Genomic DNA, 24,149 nt, shown 5'->3' with positions numbered 1-24,149 from the left:
GAATGTCAAAGCCTAAGGGAAAGCTAGGTTTTTAAAATTCCACTTCCATAAATTTGAATCTTAATTGAAAAATAAAAAATAACCACCAGTGAAAAGTTGGATCTTTGACTCCACTGATCCTTTCAGACAATGCAAAGAAACAACACAGGAAAAGGAGTTGAGTGATTTATTGACTGCTTACTTGATGCCACACCATGTCCTAGGTGCTTACCTAAATCAACTCATGAGACCCTCGCAACAACACAGTGAGGTGAGTTTCATAACCCCACTGTTTCAGATGAGGCTCACGGTGGCTATGTAACTTGCCCAAGACTCTGCAGCTGGTAAAGGATGGATTCTGTGCATCTGCATTTCCAATGCCTGCTCCTGAAGGAAGGCTTGTGAAGGTGAATTTCTCAAAGTCACCCAGGGCCCTTGCTGTAGCGACAGTGTTGGCACCTTCTGTGTCATCTCTCACCTTGCCCGGGAGCCTTCCAGTGGGTGGGGAAAGAGGCGTGCCTATCAGTGACCATTCTGTGAACACAGAGAGAGCTGTGCTGGCCACAGAGAAGAAGGTAGTCCAATGATCCTTAAAGTTCAGGCGTGTGGGTTGGAGCCAAAGGGGCCTGTCCCCTGGATATAACTTGAGAGCAGCTCTGAAGAGGAATTCTAGAAGCTGTGGAAAGAAAAAGAGGGAGGATTTTAGCACTATGTCTCCAGACAGTTTGCCTAACTTCAAAGGGTTCTTTTCAGTTTTTTCTTTTCCTCTACCAATTCCCAATGTTTTAGCTGTACTCACTGCCTGACATGATAGGAGCAGCTGTACCTTTGAATCGTTTCATACTAGAATATCAGGGCAAGTCAGCTTGGAAGGTATCTAGCCCAATCCTCTCCTGCTGTAGAGACCAAGGATCAACTTTTGTTGCTTCCTATGAACATTCTATAGAACTCTACTTCTTACTTAACCCTATCTAATTAAAGAAACCCAAAAACCTGTATTGAATAGTGGTAAGTTTCATAAGACTCCTGACTTCCATTTTTACAGAAAGAGGGGTAGGAAAATGAAGCCTGTAAGACAGAAGTGGAAGCATAACTCGGCTGCTGGGATTCAGAGGGCAGCTGGGGAACTGCTGCCTCTAACTTATCTGACTGGCAACAGCACCTGTGGCAGGTAGAGGTGGCATGACCCTCTAGAGACCCGTGCTTTGGCCATGCCACTTTCAGGAGCAAGTTTTCTGTGCCTGGACTCTTTCCAGTAGTTCTGTGAGAAAAGCTCCGTTTGCTAGCACTGACAGCTACCAAGTACCTTACAGCTGCTTCTGAGGGGAAGAGCCTGGGGACAGTGTGACTCTAATCTGCCTCCTCCCAAACAGAGGAAGGAGAGAGGACTGAGGTGTGAGGAGCTAGCACATGCTTTCTTTAGGCCTCCATTTTTTGCTGTTTCTTTTGTTGTCAGGGCATTCTGCCAGCTGCTGCCTTCCCTGAAAGGCCAAACAGGGAAATAAGAGGGAAAATCATCTATCTCTGATAAAAGAAAGAGAAAGAGAGAGACTGATAAACAATTGTACATACAATAGAATTTTAAAATACGCTACACATTTAACTAATGCTTCACAGCCTAAAAACAGCCTTTATGTATTTTATCTCAATCATCCCTCACCGCAACCTGGTAAGGTAGACAGAGCCATCCTGGTCCTGTCCTGCAGATAAGGAACCTGTTTTTGATGGCAGGTAAGTGGCCAGACTAGAGTTCAGATCTTAGAACCACAGAATCCTATTAGAAGTTACCCTAACAGCAATACTCCAAGGCATCCTTTTCCCAGAGCCTGAATCATCTTATAAAATCTCTGAGGTTTCTTCTGGCCCTGCTTGAACTCTCCCAGTGACGAGTAACTCTCACTATCCCATAAGCAATCCAGTATTAATAATAAGCTAAAATCCTTCTTATAACATTCATCCTATTCAATTCAATTTCTGCCCACAAGAACTACACCAAATTAAGTCAAATTCTAATTCACATTCTTTTTAAAATTTGAGGATATTATACTTGCCCTTTTCTTGCAGATTAAATATTTCCAATTCTTTCAACTATTTATCACATGATTACCTAGAACCCGGCCTGAAATACACACTAAATAGTAAATGCTTATTGCGTCACTTCTCTGGCCCATGGTACTGTGTCCTCGTCCTCCTGTCCAGGGGCTCCTTCCCTTGCCTCAAGTGTCCCCCGTTTTGTAATCTGCTCATCATTTGTTTATTTAACTAATAGGGAGAAAAGAAACAGTATAGTTTTTACTTTCCAAGCCACAGAGTTTTCAGGACAATTGAAACAAAACAAAAATCATCCAAATGTCAGACAGTTTTCAATTTAGTCTGTGATAATGGATTCATTATTTCTCTCAACAGACTACCTCAGAGCTGCATTTCTAGAAGAAAAGCCCCTCATTTACTGCGTATCTCCTGTAAGTAAGACACAGAATGGACCCCTGTGGAGAGTGGCCATAGAATTCAACAGAAAAATTCTAGTGAAGGCAGGGGTAATTTGGGGTCTGGCTGGAAGGCCCTGCATGAATACATGATCCTGCAGCACAGATTTTGCCTGTTAAGAGAAGCAGTACCCAATTTTTTGGGTCAATTTTGGGTACCACCAGACTAAAAAATATGTCTCTTCAAAAAGGAGCTCCAGGGGGAACTCTGACTATTTTTAGTTGGTCTTAACTTGGATTAGTATGAGAGACAAGCACTGGTGTCACTGTGATGAGGCCACATCATTCCTAATGATGCAGAATTCAGTCAATTTCGTGCCTGTTATGTAAGTGCTGTGCTGGGATGAACAGCAATGAGCTTAAAATTTTGATAACTAACGAGCTAGGAAATAGGTAGTGAAGGGTGCCCTACTTTATGAAATAAACAATAGTAAACTGCTCCCAATCATAAGGGAATATGCTTATTCATTAGAGTAACAACCTTATAACAAGTTTGATGGTAAATAAGTCAGACCAAACATCCAAAACACAATTCCTGAAAAAGAACTGAGGTTAAATTATCCCATTATCACAGACTACATTGAAAATTGTCAGAAGTTTGGCTAATTTGATCCTGTTTTCAAGTTGTTCTGAAAACCTCTATGGCCTGAAAAGTAAACAACAGAATTTTCCTTTCTCTCTATTGCTTAAACAAAGAAACATGAAAAACCTACTCTCTCCATATTGCAAATTCCAGTATTTTAGAAAGTGGGTGTCATCAGCAGTTTTCTCATCTTGCATTTTAGAAATGGTCGAATTTGAAAAGAGGTATTTCATATGATACTATGTATTCAGGGTTGAGGGCCTGGGGACTGAGCTGTGATCTTCTCTCTCGTAAAGTATCTGCACTGTAATCACATGGTAGGTGATAGATTCTTTACAGGCACAGAATGGAGGGAATTTCTAGTAAGCAAGATCCACCACCACAAGGAAGGGAAAGAGTCCCAAAGTGCCAGAGAAATCATAGTGAAATATCGCAGAGAGTTCTTGCTGAAGGACACTCAGACGTCCTGGTGCTTATGTACACTGAACTGCAGACTGATTGCTTCCTTTGAAAAACTTATCCTTGCCTTCTCAGATCAATCCAAGAGCGTTCCTGGGGATAGCTGGTCCAACATGCTCAAATGAAGAAAGTAAGGTTTAGTGAGGTTGTATGGTTTGCAAAAAGTCACCTATGACATTAGTAGCAGCTGGGCACGGTGGCGCACGCCTGTAATCCCAGCACTTTGGGAGGCCGAGGCGGCTGGATCACGAGGTCAAGAGATTAGTAGCAAAGCCAGACATAGAAGCCAGGACTTCGGGCTCCCAGTCCTGGTCTCTTTTCATGTACCATGCTGCCTGCCTCCTGATGTTCGGAAAACATTCCTAAAGCCACGGATTTTTACAACTTCACTTGAATAGTTCTCTTTATAGGCAGAGGGAAAAGTACTTTGGAAGAGTTAGGATTAAAGATCTTTCCAAAAGATCTTTGGAAGAGTTAGGATTGAAAATTAATAAGTTGGGGGTACAAGTGTTTATGAGGAAGAATAGATAGAGCAAGGCAAAAAAAAAGTAAGAAAAGAATAAAGGAGGTAATAGGAGAGATAAATAGATGAACAATAAAGTGGAAGAAAACAAAAGACAAGAGGGAGAAATGAACTGAGAAGACAAAGAAAAGGGACACTTAAGAGCAGCAAACTGACCAGGTGTGGTTACTCATGGCTGTAATCCTAGCACTTTGGTAGACTGAACAGGAGGGTCATTTGAGCCCAGGAGTTTAAGAACAACCTGGGCAACATGGGGAAACCTTGTCTCTATTTAAAAAAAAAAAAAAAAAAAAAGCCGGGTGTGGTGGCTCATGCCTGTAATCCCAGCACTTTGGGAGGCTGAGGCGGTGGATCATGAAGTCAAGAGATCAAGACCATCCTGGTCAACATGGTAAAACCCCGTCTCTACTAAAAATACAAAAAATTAGCTGGGCATGGTGGTGCGTGCCTGTAATCCCAGCTACTCGGGAGGCTGAGGCAGGAGAATTGCCTGAACCCAGGAGGCGGAGAATTGCCTGAACCCAGGAGGCGGAGGTTGCGGTGAGCCGAGATCGCGCCATTGCACTCCAGCCTGGGTAACAAGAGAAAAACTCTGTCTCAAAAAAAAAAAAAATTAAACATTATCCAGGCAAAGTGACATGTGGCTGTAATTCCCATTATTTAGGAGGCTGAGGTGGGAGGATCACTTGAGCTTTTGATGGTAGAGGCTGCAGTGAGCCAACATTGTGCCACTGCACTCCATCCTGGGTGACAGAGTGAGACCCTGTCTCAAGAAACAAAAGAAGGGGAGGAAAGAACAGCAAACGGAGGCAATCAAGGACTGAGAAGAAATCAGAGAAGAAAGAAGAGAAAAATAGAACCAAGAAAAGAGAAGAAAACCAGGAAGAACAACATGAGAAAGCAGCTGCTGTGAGCTGAAGAGAGAGTGTATAGGTAGACAGGCAAGTTGGACAAAGGAATCCATACGGCATAAAGAGCATGCGTGGATGCAGGATGAACCAGTAGGAAGGTGAACAGCTGCACAAAGGGAAAGGAGTGATCAGAGCGGCCACTGCAAACTTGGAGGAATTCAAAAAAGTGATCTGGGATGTTAGACTCTCCTTGGAATTACCTCAGAATCAGCTGAACTATCTAAGGACACTGGTAACACAGAGGGCTGTAAATTCCATGTCTACAAAACCAAATCTCTAACCTTTCATCAGCCACCTCTGTTGCCTCTTTCATCATTTAAATAACCTGTTTTTCAGAAAATACAAACATTCACTCATTCATTTCATGTACTCTGGAGGCCTTCCTTACTGGGCTAGTTTCTCAGGCAATTTACTGGTGCTTTCTAAAGAATGGTGGGTCTCTTAGGGGCCCCCTCACTTAGAAGTGCCTTCTAAATTGGGAACAATGAGATTTTCCTCGGGAAATTCAGGCCTACATCATGGTTGGATGGAGTTCCAGGGAAAATGTTACAGCATTGTGAGGGCGGCAGGGGGAACATGAGAGCAATTTCCCAGAACCACTGAGCACAGCCTTTCTTGCAGTCTCTCTGAGGAGGGAAATTCTGTGAGGAAAATCCTGTACGCACTGTTAGGCCCTCCAGGATTTATACACATCCTACCTCCCATAGATGTGGGTGACCGGGGAAAGCCAGGCTGCCATATTACTATCTGATCACAGTAACAGTTAATCCCAGCAGTATCTAGTACTCTGTCTGTGTGGTCAACAAACACATTCTTCACTGGATGAGAGGAAAGCAAGATGAGGACATTTTCCTCCCAGAGCTATTAGTCCATAAGCACAAGCCTCTTTAAACTATGCAATTTTAACAGAGATACCTGCCCAGTCTAGGCTAAATAACAACTGCTTTCCAGGACTGACTCTATGCCAGGAAGACAAGGAATAGGAATTAGAATCCTAGCACATTCTTTTTCTTTTCAAATGCATGCCACAAATACAAGCCCTTTTAGCCCTAGCTGTGACCTCAGCTATTAGAACAAACTTGCAAAAAAACTTAGCAATCTACCTTCCTGCTCAACGTATCAACTACCCCACTTTCCAAAATGCAACCACAGTTAATAATGAATGAGTTTTTAAAATCACTTCATGCCTTGCATGCACCCGGAGTGAGTCGCTGTCTGCAAAGTTGGGTTAATGCCACATTCTGTGAGTCCTCTAAGAGGAGATGTTCCAGGAGCAGTTTTTTGTTTTTTTCCCTAACAAGGTGAGTTAAGGCCAGCCGTTGACAGGAATGTGCGGCAGCTGCCTGCTGAGTACTTACATAGGATCCTGAGCCGGTGGCTGTGCCCATGTTAGTTCTCCCTTCACCTCATGTACTCCCCATCACTCCTATAATCCATAAACGATTCTGATCCTGACACCTCCTCAAAATCCTCCAGCACCAGACTGGTGGAGTCCTCACCCAGGATGCCACTATCGGGCCTGGACATCCTGGCCCGGGAAGGAGGTGCAGGAAGGCTGGTGGCAGCTGGAGGGGGAGAACAAGGGGGTGTCTGCTGGAGAGATGTGGGCGTGGCCTGAGGAGGGGACACAGATGGCTCACAGACTTCTTCATCACCCTTCTCAGACTCTGGTCCTGCATCTGCGGCAATGGGACCCAGGACGTGGTAGAGGCTGGGAAGGCGGATGTCAAAGCGCAGCCCAAACTTAGCAAAGAGCTTGTCATTGAGAGTGTAGAGCTTCTCCGAGATGTCGTAGCCCAGCAGAGCCGAGAAGAGGCAGGAGATGTATCGCTCTTTGGTCAGAAGAAGGTGGAGACTTTTCCTGGGCCAGGAAATGTAGCTACATGAGGTCTCAGCAGTCAGAGTGACCTGAGGGGGACAGAAGCAGATAGTAAAAGTTTAAACTGGAAAATTTGTCCCTGCTGAGCACAGAATCACATAGTCGCTTGGCAAACAGTTGTACTTTTACTGTAGAAGCTGTGTGGGAGTACCTCTCCATAGCCTTGCCTTGAGGTCCAGTGGATGAGGTCCAGTGGATGACTTTCACTTGTGTACACTGATATGGGGTTTCCTGTGTTAGGAGCCCTGGGGTCAGCCATTCACTCACTCACCCATCACCTCCTAGAGCCTCAGTTTCCATATCGAGTTTCCTCATCTCCAATTATGTGGTTCTGTGGCTAATACCACTAAGGACTTCAGAGGATTCTGAGTTTTGTGGTTTTGAGATAGAGAAAGAAGGGGACTTCTGGTGCTCTGAAGAGTGGTTGAAATGCTGATGACTTCTCATTTTAAGAATGAGGAAGGATAAGATATTGGGATAGGGACACAAAACGAGTTGGAAAGTTCAGTCTGAGAAAAAGCTTCTGATAAGGTATGCCAAGCTACATCATGTGGATGAAGCACTGGCCTGGGATTCAGGTCCTCAAAATCGCTCTTAACTTGGCCACTTCAAGTAACCAAAAGAATCTGATGAATGACATCAGAAAAAGGGCACAGAGGAAGACAAACTCTAAAGGGCAGAAAAATCAAAGAGGACCCCATTCTCCATCTGATTATTCATCTAGGAATTTCTGAGCACTCACTATGCACCCATGATGCAAAGCAAAATTATGCTTGCATGGGAAATAAGCAGTAACATGTGTCTGGCATGCAGTATGCAGTAGGTACTTGATAAATCCTATTGTAATAATGACCAGTGGTAAAGCTGGGGTTAAAACAGAAACATGCGGCTGGGCGTGGTGGCTCACGCCTATAATCCCAGCACTTTGGGAGGCCGAGGCAGGTGGATCACTAGGTCAAGAGATGGAGACCATTCTCATCAACATGGTGAAACCCCGTCACTACTAAAAATACAAAAATTAGCTGGGCATGGGGTGCGTGCCTGTAGTCCCAGCTACTCAGGAGGCTGAGGTAGGAGAATTGCCTGAACCCAGGATGCGGAGGTTGCGGTGAGCCGAGATCGTGCCATTGCACTCCAGCCTGGGTAACAAGAGTGAAAGTGTGTCTCAAAAAAAAAACCAAAAAACAAAAAAACAGAAACATGCTTAGGACAGTACAGGAAAAGGGTGCAGAATCACACAATTTTTAATAATCTAATTGACCCTGATACTTTAGGCTGGCAGAGTTCATGATATATTTTTATGGATGGAGACAGTGGAAATGACAATGATGATGATGTTAGCCCCTAACATTTGTCAAGCAGTGACTCTGACAGGCATTGTGTTAAGTACTTCATATGAATTGTCAAATTGAAGGTAGGGCAGCTTTCCGAAGATTCTTTATTAGAGATTATATATAATCCTTTTCATTCCTGCATTGCCTGCCGGATCTCCCACTACTCTCCTCTTCTCTTCCTTCCTTTCTGCTATGCCGCTCCTCCAGTTCCTTTATTCATTTCCTCCTCTCAACTTCTCCCCACTAATTGTTAGCACTGCAATCAGGCCCTAAACTACATTATGGAGGCCAGGAGGTGGTTTCATGTTTCAGCTTTACCTCTAACAGTTGTGTGATGTCAAATAAATTACTTAATCTCTCTTGCCTCATAAGAAATAAAATAATACAATCTGTCCATTACTAATAGTTCAGCAAGTAGTTGTCACAATCTGCCATAGCCTTTACCTTAGATGTACTTATGATTAATTCCCAAACAAGAAATCAGAGTACCCAGCATGAAGCAGGTGTGTTTGAGCAAGAGCTAAGCTGAATGTCAATAATGTCCTTAAAGTCAAACCCAAAGACTATGGGCATTCTTATAAATATGCTGTAACTTCTTCCATCTCAAAATAAAACAAAATTTTACAAATAAAAATTCTATTTCTTGACCTCACTTCCCCGACTAGCTATCACTCCACTAATTTGCTTCCCTTTTTAGCAAAACTCATTAAAAAACAAAAACAAAAGCCTGTTTATACTTACTATCTCCAATTCCTCCCTTCTCACTCTTAAACCAATAAGGCTTTGTCCCTAGGAGTTTACAAACACTGCTCCTGTTAAGGTCACCAATGACCTCTAAGCTGCTGAGTCTGATGGTCAGTTTTCATGGCATCCAACCCCATCCATTTCCCCTTCCTCTTTGATACATTTTCTTCACTTAGTTCCCAGGATGCCATATACTCACGATCCAATCTCACGATTGTTCCTTTTCAAGTTCCTTTGCTGCTTCCTCCTTTTCTCTCCAACTTCCTACCACTAAAGTATCCCAGGGCTCTGCTCTTGAACCATCCCCTCTTCCATCCACACGCACTCTCTTGGTGATCTCATGCAACCCAATGGCTTTAAATACCATCTGTATATAACCAACTCCCAAATTTATGTCACAGGCCCAGATCTCATTCCTGAATTCCAGACTTAAATATCCAATTGCCTATGCAGCATCTCCATTCAAATTTCCACAGATGACGCAAACCTAACATCAAACACTGACCTTCCTAGTCCCCCCAGAGCAACTCTGCCTGCAGCTTTCTTTATCTCAGTTGATAGCAGCACCATCCATCCAGTTGCTTAGGTCAAAAGCCTTAGTCTTCCTTGATCTTCCTTCTCTTACATACTTTATCCAACCCTTTAGAAAATCCTTTTGGATATATCAAGACAATATATCCTGTGGCCTTATGATCTTGGTGCCTTATCATCTCTACAACTTTCTCTCCGGCCATTCCATCCCCTTCCTCTTTTGTTTCCCCCCCTAGAATATAAATTGAATGAAGGGACGGACCTTCATCTGTTCTGATCACTGATATATTTCAGGTCCTTTTAACAGTGCCTGGTATATACTAAGTTTTCAATAAATATTACCGAAATGAATAAATGAATCAAGGGAAGATGGCCAATCTTATATGTTGCAAAACAACCTAATGTCACTTGCTTTTTTTTTTTTTTCCCGAGATGGAGTCTTGCTCTTGAGATGGAGTCTGCAGTCCAGCATACCCAGGCTGGAATGTAGTGGTGTTATCTCAGCTCACTGCAACCTCTGCCTCCTGGATTCAAGCAATTCTCCTGCCTCAGCCTCCCAAGTAGCTGGGATTATAGGTACCTGCCACCACACCTGGCAAATTTTTGTATTTTTAGTAGAGATGGGGTTTCACCATGTTGGCCAGGCTGGTCTCAAACTCCTGACCTCATGATCCACCTGCCTTGGCCTCCCAAAGTGCTGGGATTACAGGTGTGAGCCACCGCACCGGCCCCTAATGTCACTTTCTCATGTCCTGTATAAAATCCTTCCTCAAAGGTCCTCCTGAAATCTGCTTCTTGATTGGTTCTCCCATATATACAGATATGACTGTTGTAAAGTTTGACAACTATTTAGCTTTTTTTTTAATACCCACCTCAGATGTGAGTTGAATGAAATAAATGAGATAACATATGTAAATAGGACTTGGGTCCAGTAAGACAGGATGCAAATTAGAAAAACAGTGAAGATTTCTGTGTAATCCCTTCTGAGCTGTGTTCTTGATGACTAACGAGTGTCACAGTGCTGAACACACAACGAATTCTGATTTAACTGAATAGTTGAGAGGTCTGGTGGAAGGCTGACTGATTTGTACTAAGGATAATGTGAATTATAATTTAGGCTGTCATTGTAGATTGTTCTCTTAGTCAACAAAGACTATGTAATTGCAAATAGCAAGGACAGGATGAACTCTAACTTAGGATAACACTTGACATTTGCAAAGAGGAAATGGGACTTTACACAGCCAATAGCAAATGTGTGGCTCTCATTGCTCCCAAAGGAGATGCACACTAAAAATATAAATGGGAGAAATATGACCATTCCTACATTCCAGGCTGAGAGGCCATGTGGGGTTACAGCCCTGCCTCTTGAGCGTAATTCAGGGGAGGACACCCGGCTTACCCACCACCTGTTCTTCCATGTCAGTGTCAGAAAGAGTCCTGGTCCAGCTGGCTCAGGACCTGACTCAGCCCTGCTGGAGGTTCTCATGTGCCTGAGGGAGTTCCTGAAGGAGGTTTCTGGGCTAGTTAGAGAGGGTGTGTGGAGGGAGGTCAGGGAAGGAACATGATGGAAGGGGATCTGTGGCTGGTGACCCTGGAAGTGGGATCAAGACTTCCTCTCAAGCTCCATCATCACAGAGCCAAGTGTCAGGGTGGGGGCGGAAGCAGGCCCTGCCAGGTGGCAATGCCTAGTGTGTGTCTGTTCCGGGGCTGGCTCATATGTTGGCTTGAGGGACTCCCTGATAATAGTAGTAGGCGACACATGGAACCCAGTGTTTCCAGTTCCAGCAAACTACCCAGGCAGGGGAGTCCTTAAAAGGTCGAGTGAGTGTGTTCATGTGTGTGTGCGTGAGTGTGTGTGTGTAAACTCTACTCTTCTGGTGATCCTCCCATTTTGATAAAGAACAGAAATGGTAGATCCAGGCAACCTGGCTTTGCTACTTTCTAGCTGAAGACACTGGGCAAATTACTTGATGTTTTGGGGCCTTAGTTTCCTCAGTTGTTAAATGTGGTAATAATCATATTCAACCCATAGAGTTGTGAGAATCAATGAGGTGATATGACATGTAGTGCCTGCCACATGCTAGTCATTCAATAAGTGAGAGCTATAGAGGAAGTGACCAAAGTCTGAGGGATTGGCAAAGATAAGAGTAGGGGCCAGGCAGCCAGGCACCCGCATTGGAGCATATATGTGAATGCCCCATGGAGTCCTCTGGGACACCAGCTTCCTAGTGGCAAACCAGTCCAGCAATTCTTTACTGAAGAGCTACTGTGCTCCAGGTACTTTTCTTTAGACTCTGGGGACAGACAGGGAAAAGCCTTGATTTTTACTTCAAAGAGTTCACTATGCAGAAGACAGAAAGGAGACCAGATTGTTAGAGCAGAGAGCAAGATGTGCAACAGTTAGCATAAGTAACAGGACTAAAACAGGCACACAGGAGCACGAGGCTGTGGGGTGGAAACTGGTGAGATCAATCTGGACAAGCTTCACAGAGGAAGTGAGGTGCCATGGTCTCATCTAGAAGGGGAAATGCGTTTCAGGTAGAGGGGAGAGTAGACGGCAAGAATAGAGGTGCAAGCCAATGTGGTGTGTTTAGGGAAATACTACTAGTGGTTCGGCATGGCTATGAAGGAGGGAGAGCTGGAAATGTGGCTGGAGATCACTAAAAGGTTTGTTACCTGTAAGGAATGTGGGTTTTTATCTCGTGGCACTAGGGTCTTCCAGAGACTTTAAGCATACAGGTAACACGGTCTACCCAGGAGCCAGCATTTGCCTCCCCTACCTCACCTGTGGCTAGGAGCCCAGGCACTCTTTCCACTGAGGAAGAGTGCCCCCACCTGTAGCTTCATGCTGGCAGTGGTGTGAAGGACAGACGTGAGAGGGGAAACATGGAGGCACGGATATTGCTGGGCTGCAGTGAGACGCAGTGAGGCAGTGCTGCCACGGGGCTCCCTGTTACCTGGAACACCCCATCCTCAGAAGGCTGTAGTGATTCCCACTCAGGAGAGTCCATGAACTGATATGGAAAGATGTAGTGCAGAAACTGCCCATCCTGGCTCACACGAACCCTGGCAAAAGAAGAGAAGAGGTCATGTGGGAAAAGAAAAATGGCTTCCCAAGTTGCCTGTGCTGAAGTTATGTGTCACTGATTAGCATGAATCTTCATGTAGAAATACTTTGCCAAAATCATGGTAAAACCCAAACTAGACTAGTTTAATTACTGCATGCAAGCAGTTCAGAGGAGGAACACATTGAGACTTCCTGAATCCTCATTTTCCTCCTCCTTCTCCCTTCAGGCTGCAGAGTAGAAGCCCCAGGGAAGCTTTTAAAAAATGACCTAGGCACCAGGCGCAGTGGCTCACGCCTGTAATCCCAGCACTTTGGGACGCTGAGGCAGGCGGATCCCGAGGTCAGGAGATCAAGACCATCCTGGCCAACATGGTGAAACCCTGTCTCTACTAAAAATACAAAAATTAGCTGGGTGTGGTGGCACATGCCTGTAGTCCCAGTTACCCAGGAGGCTGAAGCAGGAGAATTGCTAGAACTCAGGAGGCGAAGGTTGCAGTGAGCCAAGATTGTGCCACTGCACTCCAACATGGCGACAGAGCGAGACTCCATCTTAAAAAAAAAAAAAAAAAGCACCTAGGCTTGGGCCTTATCCCAGAGCAGTTAAACAAGAATCCCTCTAGGTAGGGTCTGGATGTTATTAGTATTTACATCTCCCTAGTGTTTCTAATGTGTAGCCAGGATGGAAACGACTGCTGAAGAACTCTGCTGCTGGCAGGGCAGCACTTTGGGAGGCTGAGGTGGGTGGGTCACCTGAGGTTAGGAGTTCCAGACCAGCCTGGCCAACATAGTGAAACCCCACCTCTACCAAAAATTTAAAAATTAGCTGGGAATGGTGGTGGGTGCTTGTAATCCCAGTGCCTCAGGAAGCTGAGGCAGGAGAATCACTTGAACCCTGGAGGCAGAGGTTGTAGTGAGCCAAGATCACACCACTTCACTCCAGCCTGGGTGAGAGAGGGAAACTGTCTCAAAAAACAAAAACAAACTCTGCTGCCTATTTAAGTTTACAACATTTATATTAGTTAAAATTAAATAAATTTAAAGATTCAGTTCCTCACCTAATTACATTATAGATGCTCAATAGCCACATATGGCCTGTGGCTACAATGTTGTACAACATAGATCTAGAATGTTTCTATCATCACAGAAAGTTCTGTTGGTTGTGCTGCTCCACAGATTCTCCTTTCTCCCTTCCCAGTAGCTGCATGAGGATCCATGCTTACATTTAACCACTTTGTAAACTTTAAAGGAAGTGGAAGTCTACTATAGGCCAGACTCTGCTAGATGCTTTACAAGTGTTCTCTTATGTAATCTTCACAATACCTCAAGGTAGATTATTCTTTTCTGTATTTTATAGCTAAGGAAACTGGTGCTCAGAAGGGTTGAGTGGCAAGCTAAGGGTTACATAGCGATCAAGTGGCAGAACTAAAATTCTATGTTCTTAGCACAACACCCTGTTGCCACCCTATTACCAGAGCTTCAGGTAGGTAGTGGACTCCCCTAGCATGACCCCTTCCCTGACCTCTCTAATTATAGGTGACAATAACAGCTTGTTTCTTTAGACAATGAGATCCCACACACCCTATCCAGTTGATGGTCCCAGGGTGAACACCTAACTCAAGCTAAGCCAATCAAATTCCTTCTCTGGGAATTTGGAAATGGAATTGACTGTAAATCATGCCTTGGATTACAGGCATTAACAAAACTAACACACTCCTCCTTGAAGAAACTTAAAAAAATTTTTTCATCATGTAACTCAGACTTTGAAAAAGAATAGGTCCCAATCGGCTGTAGAGAAAAGAAACTTGAAATCACAGAAAATGTCCTAGTAGGACACGTCCTTGTTTCTAGTACTACCTGAGGCTCAGGTGCATGTCTTTCCTTGCGTTTCATGAGAAATCCTTTTACATTTTTAAATAAAGACTACCCTCCCTGCTTCAGGTAGCTGGAGCTGGTTTCTGTGGCTTTAGTCAGAAATCCTAATTAATATATTTGCTTTAATTTTATGAATATTCTTATCCCATACTACCAATAGGTTAAACAACTGCTCTCGACTTGCCCATGACCACAGGCTTGGTTTCACAACTTAAGGAGTGAGGAGCCTCACTATTGCTGCTTGCTGCCTTTGTACCCTTGTGGTTATACCTAGCCTAGTGCTTTGCCCCTGCAGGATAGGGGGACTGCATTCTGTGAGAACTTGTTAGAACTGATGGCATATCATTGATGATGCCTGGGGACAGGGAGTGTATTTCAGATGTGATATCACATCTGGAAAAAATTAGAATCCAGCATAGGCTTTATCCTCCCCCGTCCCCCAACCCCTGCCCAGAAAACTCGGAGGTCTGTCTTTAAACTTTCTTCTAAAGTGAGTTATATCAGGCAATGGGGCCTCCGTTAGGCAAAGGGGGAAGATGAAAACGATCTCCAAGGTACACCCTGTCCATTTGGGGGAGCTATCCTTCCATTATTTCTGGAGGTTTATTGGCTAAACAAATATTCATTGAGCATCTCCTATGTTCCTGGAGATCTGGGAATGCAAAGATGGGTATAATCTGGTCTTTGTTTTTGAGGATTTTGCAATTTAGTGGAAGTCACAGCCACATAAATAACTAGCTGCAAGTCAATGTGAAGGTGCTATTGTGGAACAGTAACAGAGGAGGGAAAGAGATTGGTTCTCTTTGGGCAGCAGACTTCTTGAAGGAAATGACATTTGAGCTGAATTTTGAGGAATGCAAAGGGTATTGAGAAGCAGATAAAGATGGGGATGAACAAAGATCTGGGAAATCTAGTGTGGCAATCTGTTCTCCAGTATCTGCTTTCTTCTCTTCCTTAATGGTTCAGATTGTAACTGGACATGGCACTGCAGAGTAAAAATCAACATTTCCCTACTTCCCTCGCTGCTAACCATTGCCATGTGATAAGTCCTTGATAATGGGATTATCAGCGCTCCTGAGCCTTGCTCTTAATAAATGTCTACGTATACAGATTACCAAAGACCATCACCAATTAAAAATCGGTGCTGCTCCACAGATTCTCCTTTCTGCCTTCCTAGTAGCTACATGAAGATCCATTCTTACATTTAACCACTTTCTAGTCTTCGAAGGAAGTGGAAGTCCACTATATGCCAGACTCTGCTAGACACTTTACAAGTGTTCTCTTATATAATATTTGTACCTATTATCTGACAGCCTAAAGCTGGAAGACAGGAGGGGATATAGGTCTCAAAACCAAGCTAAGGCTGGAGTTGGCCCATAGCTTCTGATGATACGAACACACTTGCCCTTACAAGATCAGGTAATATATAGAGAGAGTACCTGGCAGAACTTCCCTGAGTAAAAATGAAATGCCATGTTCTCTCACATTGGGGTCTTCACATATTTTGTCTCTAACTGGACCTCTTCTCCTCAGGTCTCAGCCTATACATTCGTTCTTTCAGGAAGACTTCTCTGACCTCCCCAGAAAAGTTAGATCCAGGCTGGGCGCAGTGGCTCAAGCCTGTAATCCCAGCACTTTGGGAGGCCGAGGTGGGTGGATCACGAGGTCATGAGATCAAGACCATCCTGGTCAACATGGTGAAACCCTGTCTCTACTAAAAATACAAAAAATTAGCTGGGCATGGTGGCAAGCGCCTGTAATCCCAGCTACTGGGGAGGCCGAGGCAGGAGAATTGCCTGAACCCAGGAGGCGGAGGTTGTGGTGAGCCGAGATCGCGCCACTGCACTCCAGCCTGGGTAACAGGAACGAAAAACTCCGTCTCAAAAAAAAAAAAAAGAAAAAGAAAAAGAAAAGAAAAGTTAGATCCATAAGTTACATGCTCCTCTTGCATTTGGCACTTCTCTGTGGAAACACTCACTGTACCAATCATTACCACAAACATTAACTACAGACTTTCTTGATAGACTGTAAGCTCCGTAAGTGCAGGACAATATTTTTCATATTAAACACTGCATCTCTAATCCATCACACTCTGAATAAATATGTATGGAAGGGGGAAAAAAAGGAAAGAAGGAAGGAAAAAAGAAAGGATGAACAAATGAACAAAGGTAACCAAGGAAAAAATTCACTTGTGTCACCATAAAAGGGGATCAAAACCTCACTGAACAGCTCTCCTAGGAAAGGAAGACAGCAGAAGAGAATGGCGCCGCTGCAGCAAACATCAAATCCTCAGGCAAGGATGCCAGCCACCCAGGCAAGCCACCCAGGTGTGACAACATCAAATCCTCAGGCAAGGGTGCCAGCCACCCAGGCAAGCCACCCAGGTGTGACAACATCAAATCCTCAGGCAAGGGTGCCAGCCACCCAGGCAAGCCACCCAAGTGTGACAGCATCAAATCCTCAGGCAAGGGTGCCAGCCACCCAGGCAAGCCACCCAGGTGTGACAACATCAAATCCTCAGGCAAGGGTGCCAGCCACCCAGGCAAGCCACCCAAGTGTGACAGCATCAAATCCTCAGGCAAGGGTGCCAGCCACCCAGGCAAGCCACCCAGGTGTGACAACATCAAATCCTCAGGCAAGGGTGCCAGCCACCCAGGCAAGCCACCCAGGTGTGACAACATCAAATCCTCAGGCAAGGGTGCCAGCCACCCAGGCAAGCCACCCAAGTGTGACAGCATCAAATCCTCAGGCAAGGGTGCCAGCCACCCAGGCAAGCCACCCAGGTGTGACAACATCAAATCCTCAGGCAAGGGTGCCAGCCACCCAGGCAAGCCACCCAGGTGTGACAACATCAAATCCTCAGGCAAGGGTGCCAGCCACCCAGGTGTGACAACATCAAATCCTCAGGCAAGGGTGCCAGCCACCCAGGCAAGCCACCCAAGTGTGACAGCATCAAATCCTCAGGCAAGGGTGCCAGCCACCCAGGCAAGCCACCCAGGTGTGACAACATCAAATCCTCAGGCAAGGGTGCCAGCCACCCAGGCAAGCCACCCAAGTGTGACAGCATCAAATCCTCAGGCAAGGGTGCCAGCCACCCAGGCAAGCCACCCAGGTGTGACAACATCAAATCCTCAGGCAAGGGTGCCAGCCACCCAGGCAAGCCACCCAGGTGTGACAACATCAAATCCTCAGGCAAGGGTGCCAGCCACCCAGGCAAGCCACCCAAGTGTGACAGCATCAAATCCTCAGGCAAGGGTGCCAGCCACCCAGGCAAGCCACCCAGGTGTGACAGCATCAAATCCTCAGGCAAGGGTGCCAGCCACCCAGGCAAGCCACCCAGGTGTGACAACATCAAATCCTCAGGCAAGGGTGCCAGCCACCCAGGCAAGCCACCCAGGTGTGACAACATCAAATCCTCAGGCAAGGGTGCCAGCCACCCAGGCAAGCCACCCAGGTGTGACAGCATCAAATCCTCAGGCAAGGGTGCCAGCCACCCAGGCAAGCCACCCAGGTGTGACAACATCAAATCCTCAGGCAAGGGTGCCAGCCACCCAGGCAAGCCACCCAGGTGTGACAACATCAAATCCTCAGGCAAGGGTGCCAGCCACCCAGGCATGACAACCGTAGAGTACAAATAACGTCTAATGAGTCTTTGTGGCTCGCCGAAGCCATTTAAATTGGAATGCTGTGCCCTTTATCATTTGTCTCTTCTTCCTTCTTGATCAACTGGATGATGAATGATTTTCTCCTATACGAATAGCTTAGATAGTTGCCTACTCAGGGGGTTGTGTATATGGAAGTTTGTGTTTTGAATTTTATATGAGAGAAACCGTCTACCAGGAAGCAGTGCTTAACAGGGTAACAGACTTTGAGGAAGTCACTTTGCTTCCCTGAGTTTTGAAAGATTGGTTTCTTTTATTAAAATAAAAAGACTTCTGAGGTGTGAGCAAAGGACTCTAGAGAAGTGTGCATGTGAGATGGGGAAGTCTGCACAAGAGTCCCCACTCCCTGGCACAAAGTTCTTGTCTGCTGCTTTGAGGTGTTTTGTCCTTCACTGTAACCAGCCCAAGATTCAGCGATTCTCCTTTAAAACTAGAGCCCAGTCATAGACTAGAAGCCTTTTCCCCTATGTCCAGCTCAGCAAAGCCGAGACAGGGTGACATTGAAAGATAACAAAACCCTTACTCCAAACCTTGAAAGGCAAGAAAAAAAAAAATCAAAATTGTCCAATTTCTAACTCAGCCTTTTGATGCTAAGCATACCAGGAAAGATTAACTGAGGGGCAAGCCCCATCTCCCCTTCACAGGAAAGTGTTCTTATGGAAGTTCACAGCAAATCTATCCTACCTGAACTCTACAGTAACCGTACATGCTTCCAGCAAATGAGCACCCTTCACTGGAGGGAGCACTTCCGCTAGTCTTAATTTCCTCCTTTGAACAGATGAGCTACAAGGGGCAAATAACATCATGGGTCTCACGAATGAAAAAGTTCTCTAAATTGTAAATTGTCTTTAAGCATGGAACGATAGGTGGCAAACATTTTTGCAGTAGTTATATGTATTTGTATTTACACCTATATTTGTTTGCAAACAATCACATTGGTTTACACTTTCAGTTCACCCATAAATGAAATGTCTCCCCTCAGCTCACTCAATCCAGGACCTCTGAGTTCAAACAAAATCAAAACATATACACATGATACTTCGGGCTCTAAAAACGAATACATAAATGTGTATTATTACTATTAGTGGCAGTGGTAGTACCGTTAGCATCATCGTCAAACTTTGTCCCCATCGTGTGATTGGCAATATTATCTGGATTTGATTTGCTTTTTCTTGGAATTGAAGCTTTCTGATTCCCATCTTGCCTTTTCTACCACATTCTTCTGGTCTCAAGAAAGCTGGTGGAGTAGGGGTTCTGGGGCTCAAGGGCCACTAGGGCAGTATCAAAAAATCTATAATTGCCTACCAAGTGTGCAGCACAGAGCCCCGTGATATTTTCTCAGAAGATATCAATGGCCAACATTCACATCCAGGTTGACTTGGCAGACACTGATCCTGACGAAAACTATTTCTGCCCATATCTGACTGTCAGCCTTCTCCGAAAGAGGCAGTGCTTCCACAAAAGCCTTAATGAGATAGGTGTGAGCATCACTTCCCTTCTCCCTCTGTTGGGCCCTCAGATTTACAGTACTGGACTTGGCGTCTTGGTCTGCAAGAACCTCAACAGAACAACTGGAAATGGAAAGGTGGGCAAGGGGTATTCACTCTCCCTACTGGCTGCATACAGGTATCCCAAACACAAGTCGGGCTGTTTCCTTGATGTCTTGGCAGGGAACAGGGTGTATGAGAACCACTCCCCTACTCTGACCTCCCATTTCTGGCATTGTTCCCTGAACATAGGTGGTGGTTAGCAAATGTTGAATTTGAATACGGAACAGATTAATCTTACTGAAATGTTAGTTTTCCAGAGCTTACAGAGATTGCTGCAGCTTAGGCATCACACACTGATATGTGTGTGGTGGTGGTAGAGGGGTTATTATGGCCCAGGCTCAAAACTCACTCACTGCACACCTTCCAGCAGCAAGTGCACATGCAATCATTCTGGGCAACCAAGAAGATGCCTCATGAACTGGTTTCTTCTTGGAAAATACCAAGAAAGAGGAAGCAACCCCACTCTTAGAATAATCTATTTTGGTTTGCTTGACTTGTCACATCCTTCCCTCAATGGAAAGGGACATGAAATGGAAAGGGCCACACTAGGAAATGATAAGTGTGGGCTGGAGAAAGAAATTCTGGGCAGTGCAGAGTAGCTTACCGGCCAGAGAGCAGCAGGGACAGGCGGTTGATGGGTGTCTCGCCCTCCATGGCATAGGTCTGTTCAGTGGCCAGAGTTAAGACCTGCTCCTCACAGCAATGAACAATCTCCTTGTATGTCTGTAGGGGCACCTGCAGGGGCAGGTACAGCGCCTTGTAGAGGAGGTCGAACTCCTCAGGGAGGGTGTCCTCACGCAGGCGGTATACCAGGTGTGCCAGCTGGAGCAGGGAGACCAAGGCCAGCAGGAAGCTCCAAAGAACAATGTCCAGGCCACAGGCACTGAACCAGCCCCACAGCACACAGCACAGGTATCCTGCACTCAGGAAGCCAAAAAGATAGAAGCATCCATATACCCCACTGCCCCCCATGAATCCCAGGAGTAACAGGCAGTTGGCTAGGTGGTAGACAGCCCCTTCCACATCCTGCTTCCAGCTAATGCATGCTGAACCCTGCAAAAGAAGCTGGCCCACTGTGCTGCTGTTGGCGCTCATCTTTGAGGCCTCTCAAAGCCTCACTGGCTCTAATACTGTCCTCACATAGGAAATTCAGAAAATGAATGAATCCCAGGGGTCTTCTCACCTCCGGCTTCTCATCACCAACTCCACCTTCCTGGGAAGGAATGCTTCCAGTGGCTTTGGGAATGAATGATGGAACACAGCACACTTCATGGAGAATTCAAAAACTTCTCGCTCTCTCTCACTCTCCCTTTCTCTCTCCCTCAGCAAGGCTCTGGCTCTCCCTGCAGAGCTCTGGCAAGCTCTCTTGGTTCCGTGTTCCTTAGGCAGTCTTCAAATCTGGTTCTTAGCAGAAAAACCTTAATAGTCGCAAGGGATTGTAGGACTATAGGACTGCAAAGCCCAGCAGTGTGGAATGAAGCAGCCACATCTTGCTCTCTGTTTTTCCCAAGCAGAATGCAGAGTGCCAGCATGGGAGGCACACTTGTGTTCCATTTGGAATGTGTTCTCTCTTGGCACCGGAAGAAAGGGTGACCCCAGACGGATACCATGTTTGGAATTGGAATCCAAGAGGTACTGGCAGTGAGAAAAAACAGGCCAGGCACAGGCAAGCCTGGCAGAGCACTTAACATACCTCTCAGAGGACGAGATAAGAACTCAGGGTGAGAGAGGCAGACAGAGAGAGAAAGGAAAAGTGAGCACAGAATTCACCTTAATGCCTCAGGCAGGTCCCGAGCTCCCTGTGGGGACAGCCAGATAGCACTCCTGAGTGAGGAGGACACATCAGAGCAGGAAAGTATGGGACTATTATCAGAAAAAATCCTAACAGTGAAAACTGGAAAACCCCTGAAGGCCTTTATTAAGTCACACTGCAAATATCATTAGGTATTTATCTGACATCCATTTAACAAAAGTAGCTATGTAAAGCAGCTTTTTGAATTCCAAGCTGACTTTTCCCTACATCTATCTGGATCTGGTAGTAGTAAACAAGTAATCATACGTTGCCCAGATCATCATCCCACCCACTCCAGTGTTTCCAAATTATAATTCCTACCTATTAAACACCCATGAAGTGCCAAATAGATTAGGCATTTTATATACTTATAAGTTAGTTGTCACAACAACCTTTCAAAATAAATATTATTCTCCTTCTAGATTTGGAAGAAACTGAGGCTCAGAGAGGTAACAAGTTCCCACAGATAGTGGCAGAGCCAGGATTTGAACCCAAGTCTATCAAACTTAATACTCTGTCCCAAGGGGTTTGCCAGTAAGTGAAAGTAAAGAACTAGATCTGTGACTCTCAACTCCACACTTCTATGAAGTCTGACAATTTTCAAGGAACTTCTGGTTGAACCTAGGAATCTTCTTTGAGCTGCCAAGAGATAAGCTGGAGTATGCAAACTAAGCTAAGAAATGTTGGCTGGGAATAGTGGCTCACAACTGTAATCCCAGCACTTTGGGAGGCAGAGGTGAGTGGATCACTTGAGGTCAGGAGTTTGGGACAAGCCTGGCCAACATGGCAAAACCCTGTTTCAACTAAAAATATGAAAATTAGCTGAGTGTGGCAGTGGGCATCTGTAGTCCCAGCTATTCAGAAGGCTGAGAATTGCTTGAACCCGGAAGGCAGAGGCTGTGGTAAGCTGAAATTGTGCCATTGCACTCCAGCCTGGGTGACAGAGCAAGATTCTGTCTCAGAAAAAAAAAAAAAGAGAGAGAGAAAGAAAAAAAGAAATGTGACTCTACGGCTTCCAAATGACTCCTTGATTCCCCTTCCCTGCTGCTGGGTTAGTACTTACTACCATTACTCCTATTGCCCCTAAAGTACAGCCAGGGTGCTCAGTAACCTCCAGAACTAATCAAGGACTCAATCCATAAGGACTTTTACACTGCTGGATAACTTGAGGAAAATTTATGAGAACTTAGAAATTATGAAATATGGTGAGGAGATGTTTTCACTCAACAATTATTTATTGAGTGCCTACTATGAGCTAAGAACTTGGGGATCAAAGAGCCTCAAGAGAAATTTTCACCCTGTTAGGATAGAGACCTCAAAAACAAAGCCAATTCAGTGTGTGAAGCACAATAACCAAGTTAAGTTTGAAAGATGGTGGCAGCCTAGAAGGAAGGGTGGCATCACTAAGAAAAGATGCAAAGAAAAGCTGGCCTCTAATTTGAGGTTTAGGGGTTGAATTCACAAGGCAGGTAGAGGGAGAACAGGATTTCTAGTGGTGAGAACAGCAGAAGCATGGGCACCGAGGTATGAAAATGCATGGCATGTTAAAGAAAGTCAGTTTTGTTAACCTAATTAAAATCAACTCTGACCAACAAATGTTACCCTATCTCCTTTTTAAACTTAAGAGGGGAAAAAAAATCAGTAAAGCACTAGAGTGTCTGGAGAAGAAATGCCATTGAGGCTACTCCATAGACATGATTTGGACTCAATGTCACTTGAACAGTGGAGTTTGGGGACTTCCATATATTGCTTTTGTCACTTGCCTGCCTCCCAACCAATCCCCCTATTTTAACAAGCAGCAGCTGCTCATTCTTCCACCACAGACATGCAACCCCTGAGCTTCCAGAGTAGCTGTCTCTGCCAGCTGTAAGCAGGGAAGTCAGAAGCACAGAAATGGAGAAGCAACCAAGGCTCTGCCCAAGATAGAATTTCAAAGCAGCTCATCTTTCTTAGCAGACCTGCCAAATAGGTTGGCCCTGACCCATTAAAGAGACAGGCAGACCCATTAACTCTATGGTTCACTTGTCCTGCTGCCCAGACTGCACTCAGCCTGCTTTCCTGTCAATCCACATGTGTGCTATCTCAGCAGGGGGCACTAACATTTATCAAGCAGCTCCTGTTTCCTCATGTTATCTTACTATACCTATTTAAAAAAAAAATAGAAGAAACAGGCTCAGAGAGGCTAAGGAACTTACCCAAGGTCACAAAGCTAGTCAGTATGTGAATAAAGATTAAAGCCTAGGTCAGTGTGTCTCTGAATTGTATAATCTCTACAATGTATTAACAGCATCCTATCAGGTACTTTTGGGAGTTTATATGTCTGCATACAAGCTCATCTATTCCTGCTGGAAATTTGAGTGTGATGCTAGGGCGGCATACATCAGAGAATCATGGGTACAAAAACTCCACATGTGGCCTGCAGTAATAGTGACATTGATGCCCACAGGATGGGACCTGTGATCAGAATACAACAATGAAAAGTTGTGTCTTATTTGTTTGTAAGTCCAGATTTGATAGAAAAGGAAGGAAAAATGTACTGTCTGTCAAAATGGTAAGTTCTTATAAGGAAATACACAAATATGAAGGCAGAAGCACAATAAAAAAAATCTGGGAAAGTAAAAAGGAAAGAACCACAAGCTTTCTCATTGTTGAGTTGATTCAATTCAATAGGCATTTATTTGGGACAAACTATGTGTTCCAAGAACAGGGGATATAAAGATGAATAAGACAATTATAACTTCAATAAACTTTCAGTCTATTCTGGGATACTGACCGAG

General features: G+C 45.0%; 1 protein-coding gene across 3 annotated transcripts; it reads right to left on the bottom strand.

Moving 5' to 3' along the window:
- Nucleotides 1–152: 152 nt before the first annotated feature.
- POPDC2 (popeye domain cAMP effector 2) lies at nt 153–21,099 on the bottom strand. Of its 3 annotated transcripts, none has more exons than XM_008982389.5 (4): nt 20,185–21,099; nt 12,387–12,495; nt 6,300–6,849; nt 153–655 (listed from the first exon to the last, which is right to left on the bottom strand). In XM_008982389.5, exons 1-3 carry the CDS (start codon nt 20,673–20,675, stop codon nt 6,343–6,345), a joined length of 1,107 nt encoding a protein of 368 aa, XP_008980637.1. In that variant the 5' UTR covers nt 20,676–21,099; the 3' UTR covers nt 153–655; nt 6,300–6,342. The 3 variants fall into 3 exon arrangements, with proteins under 3 accessions (XP_008980637.1, XP_002758820.1, XP_008980638.1); XM_002758774.6 differs by having other exon boundaries at nt 6,441–6,849; XM_008982390.5 differs by having other exon boundaries at nt 6,597–6,849.
- Between the last annotated feature and the right edge of the window lie 3,050 nt (nt 21,100–24,149).

Source organism: Callithrix jacchus, chromosome 15 (assembly GCF_049354715.1).
Source record: "Callithrix jacchus isolate 240 chromosome 15, calJac240_pri, whole genome shotgun sequence".
In the NCBI taxonomy this organism is placed as follows: domain Eukaryota; kingdom Metazoa; phylum Chordata; class Mammalia; order Primates; family Cebidae; genus Callithrix; species Callithrix jacchus.
Note: the sequence above shows the minus strand (reverse complement) of the source record. Positions and strands in the feature narration are given on the sequence as shown.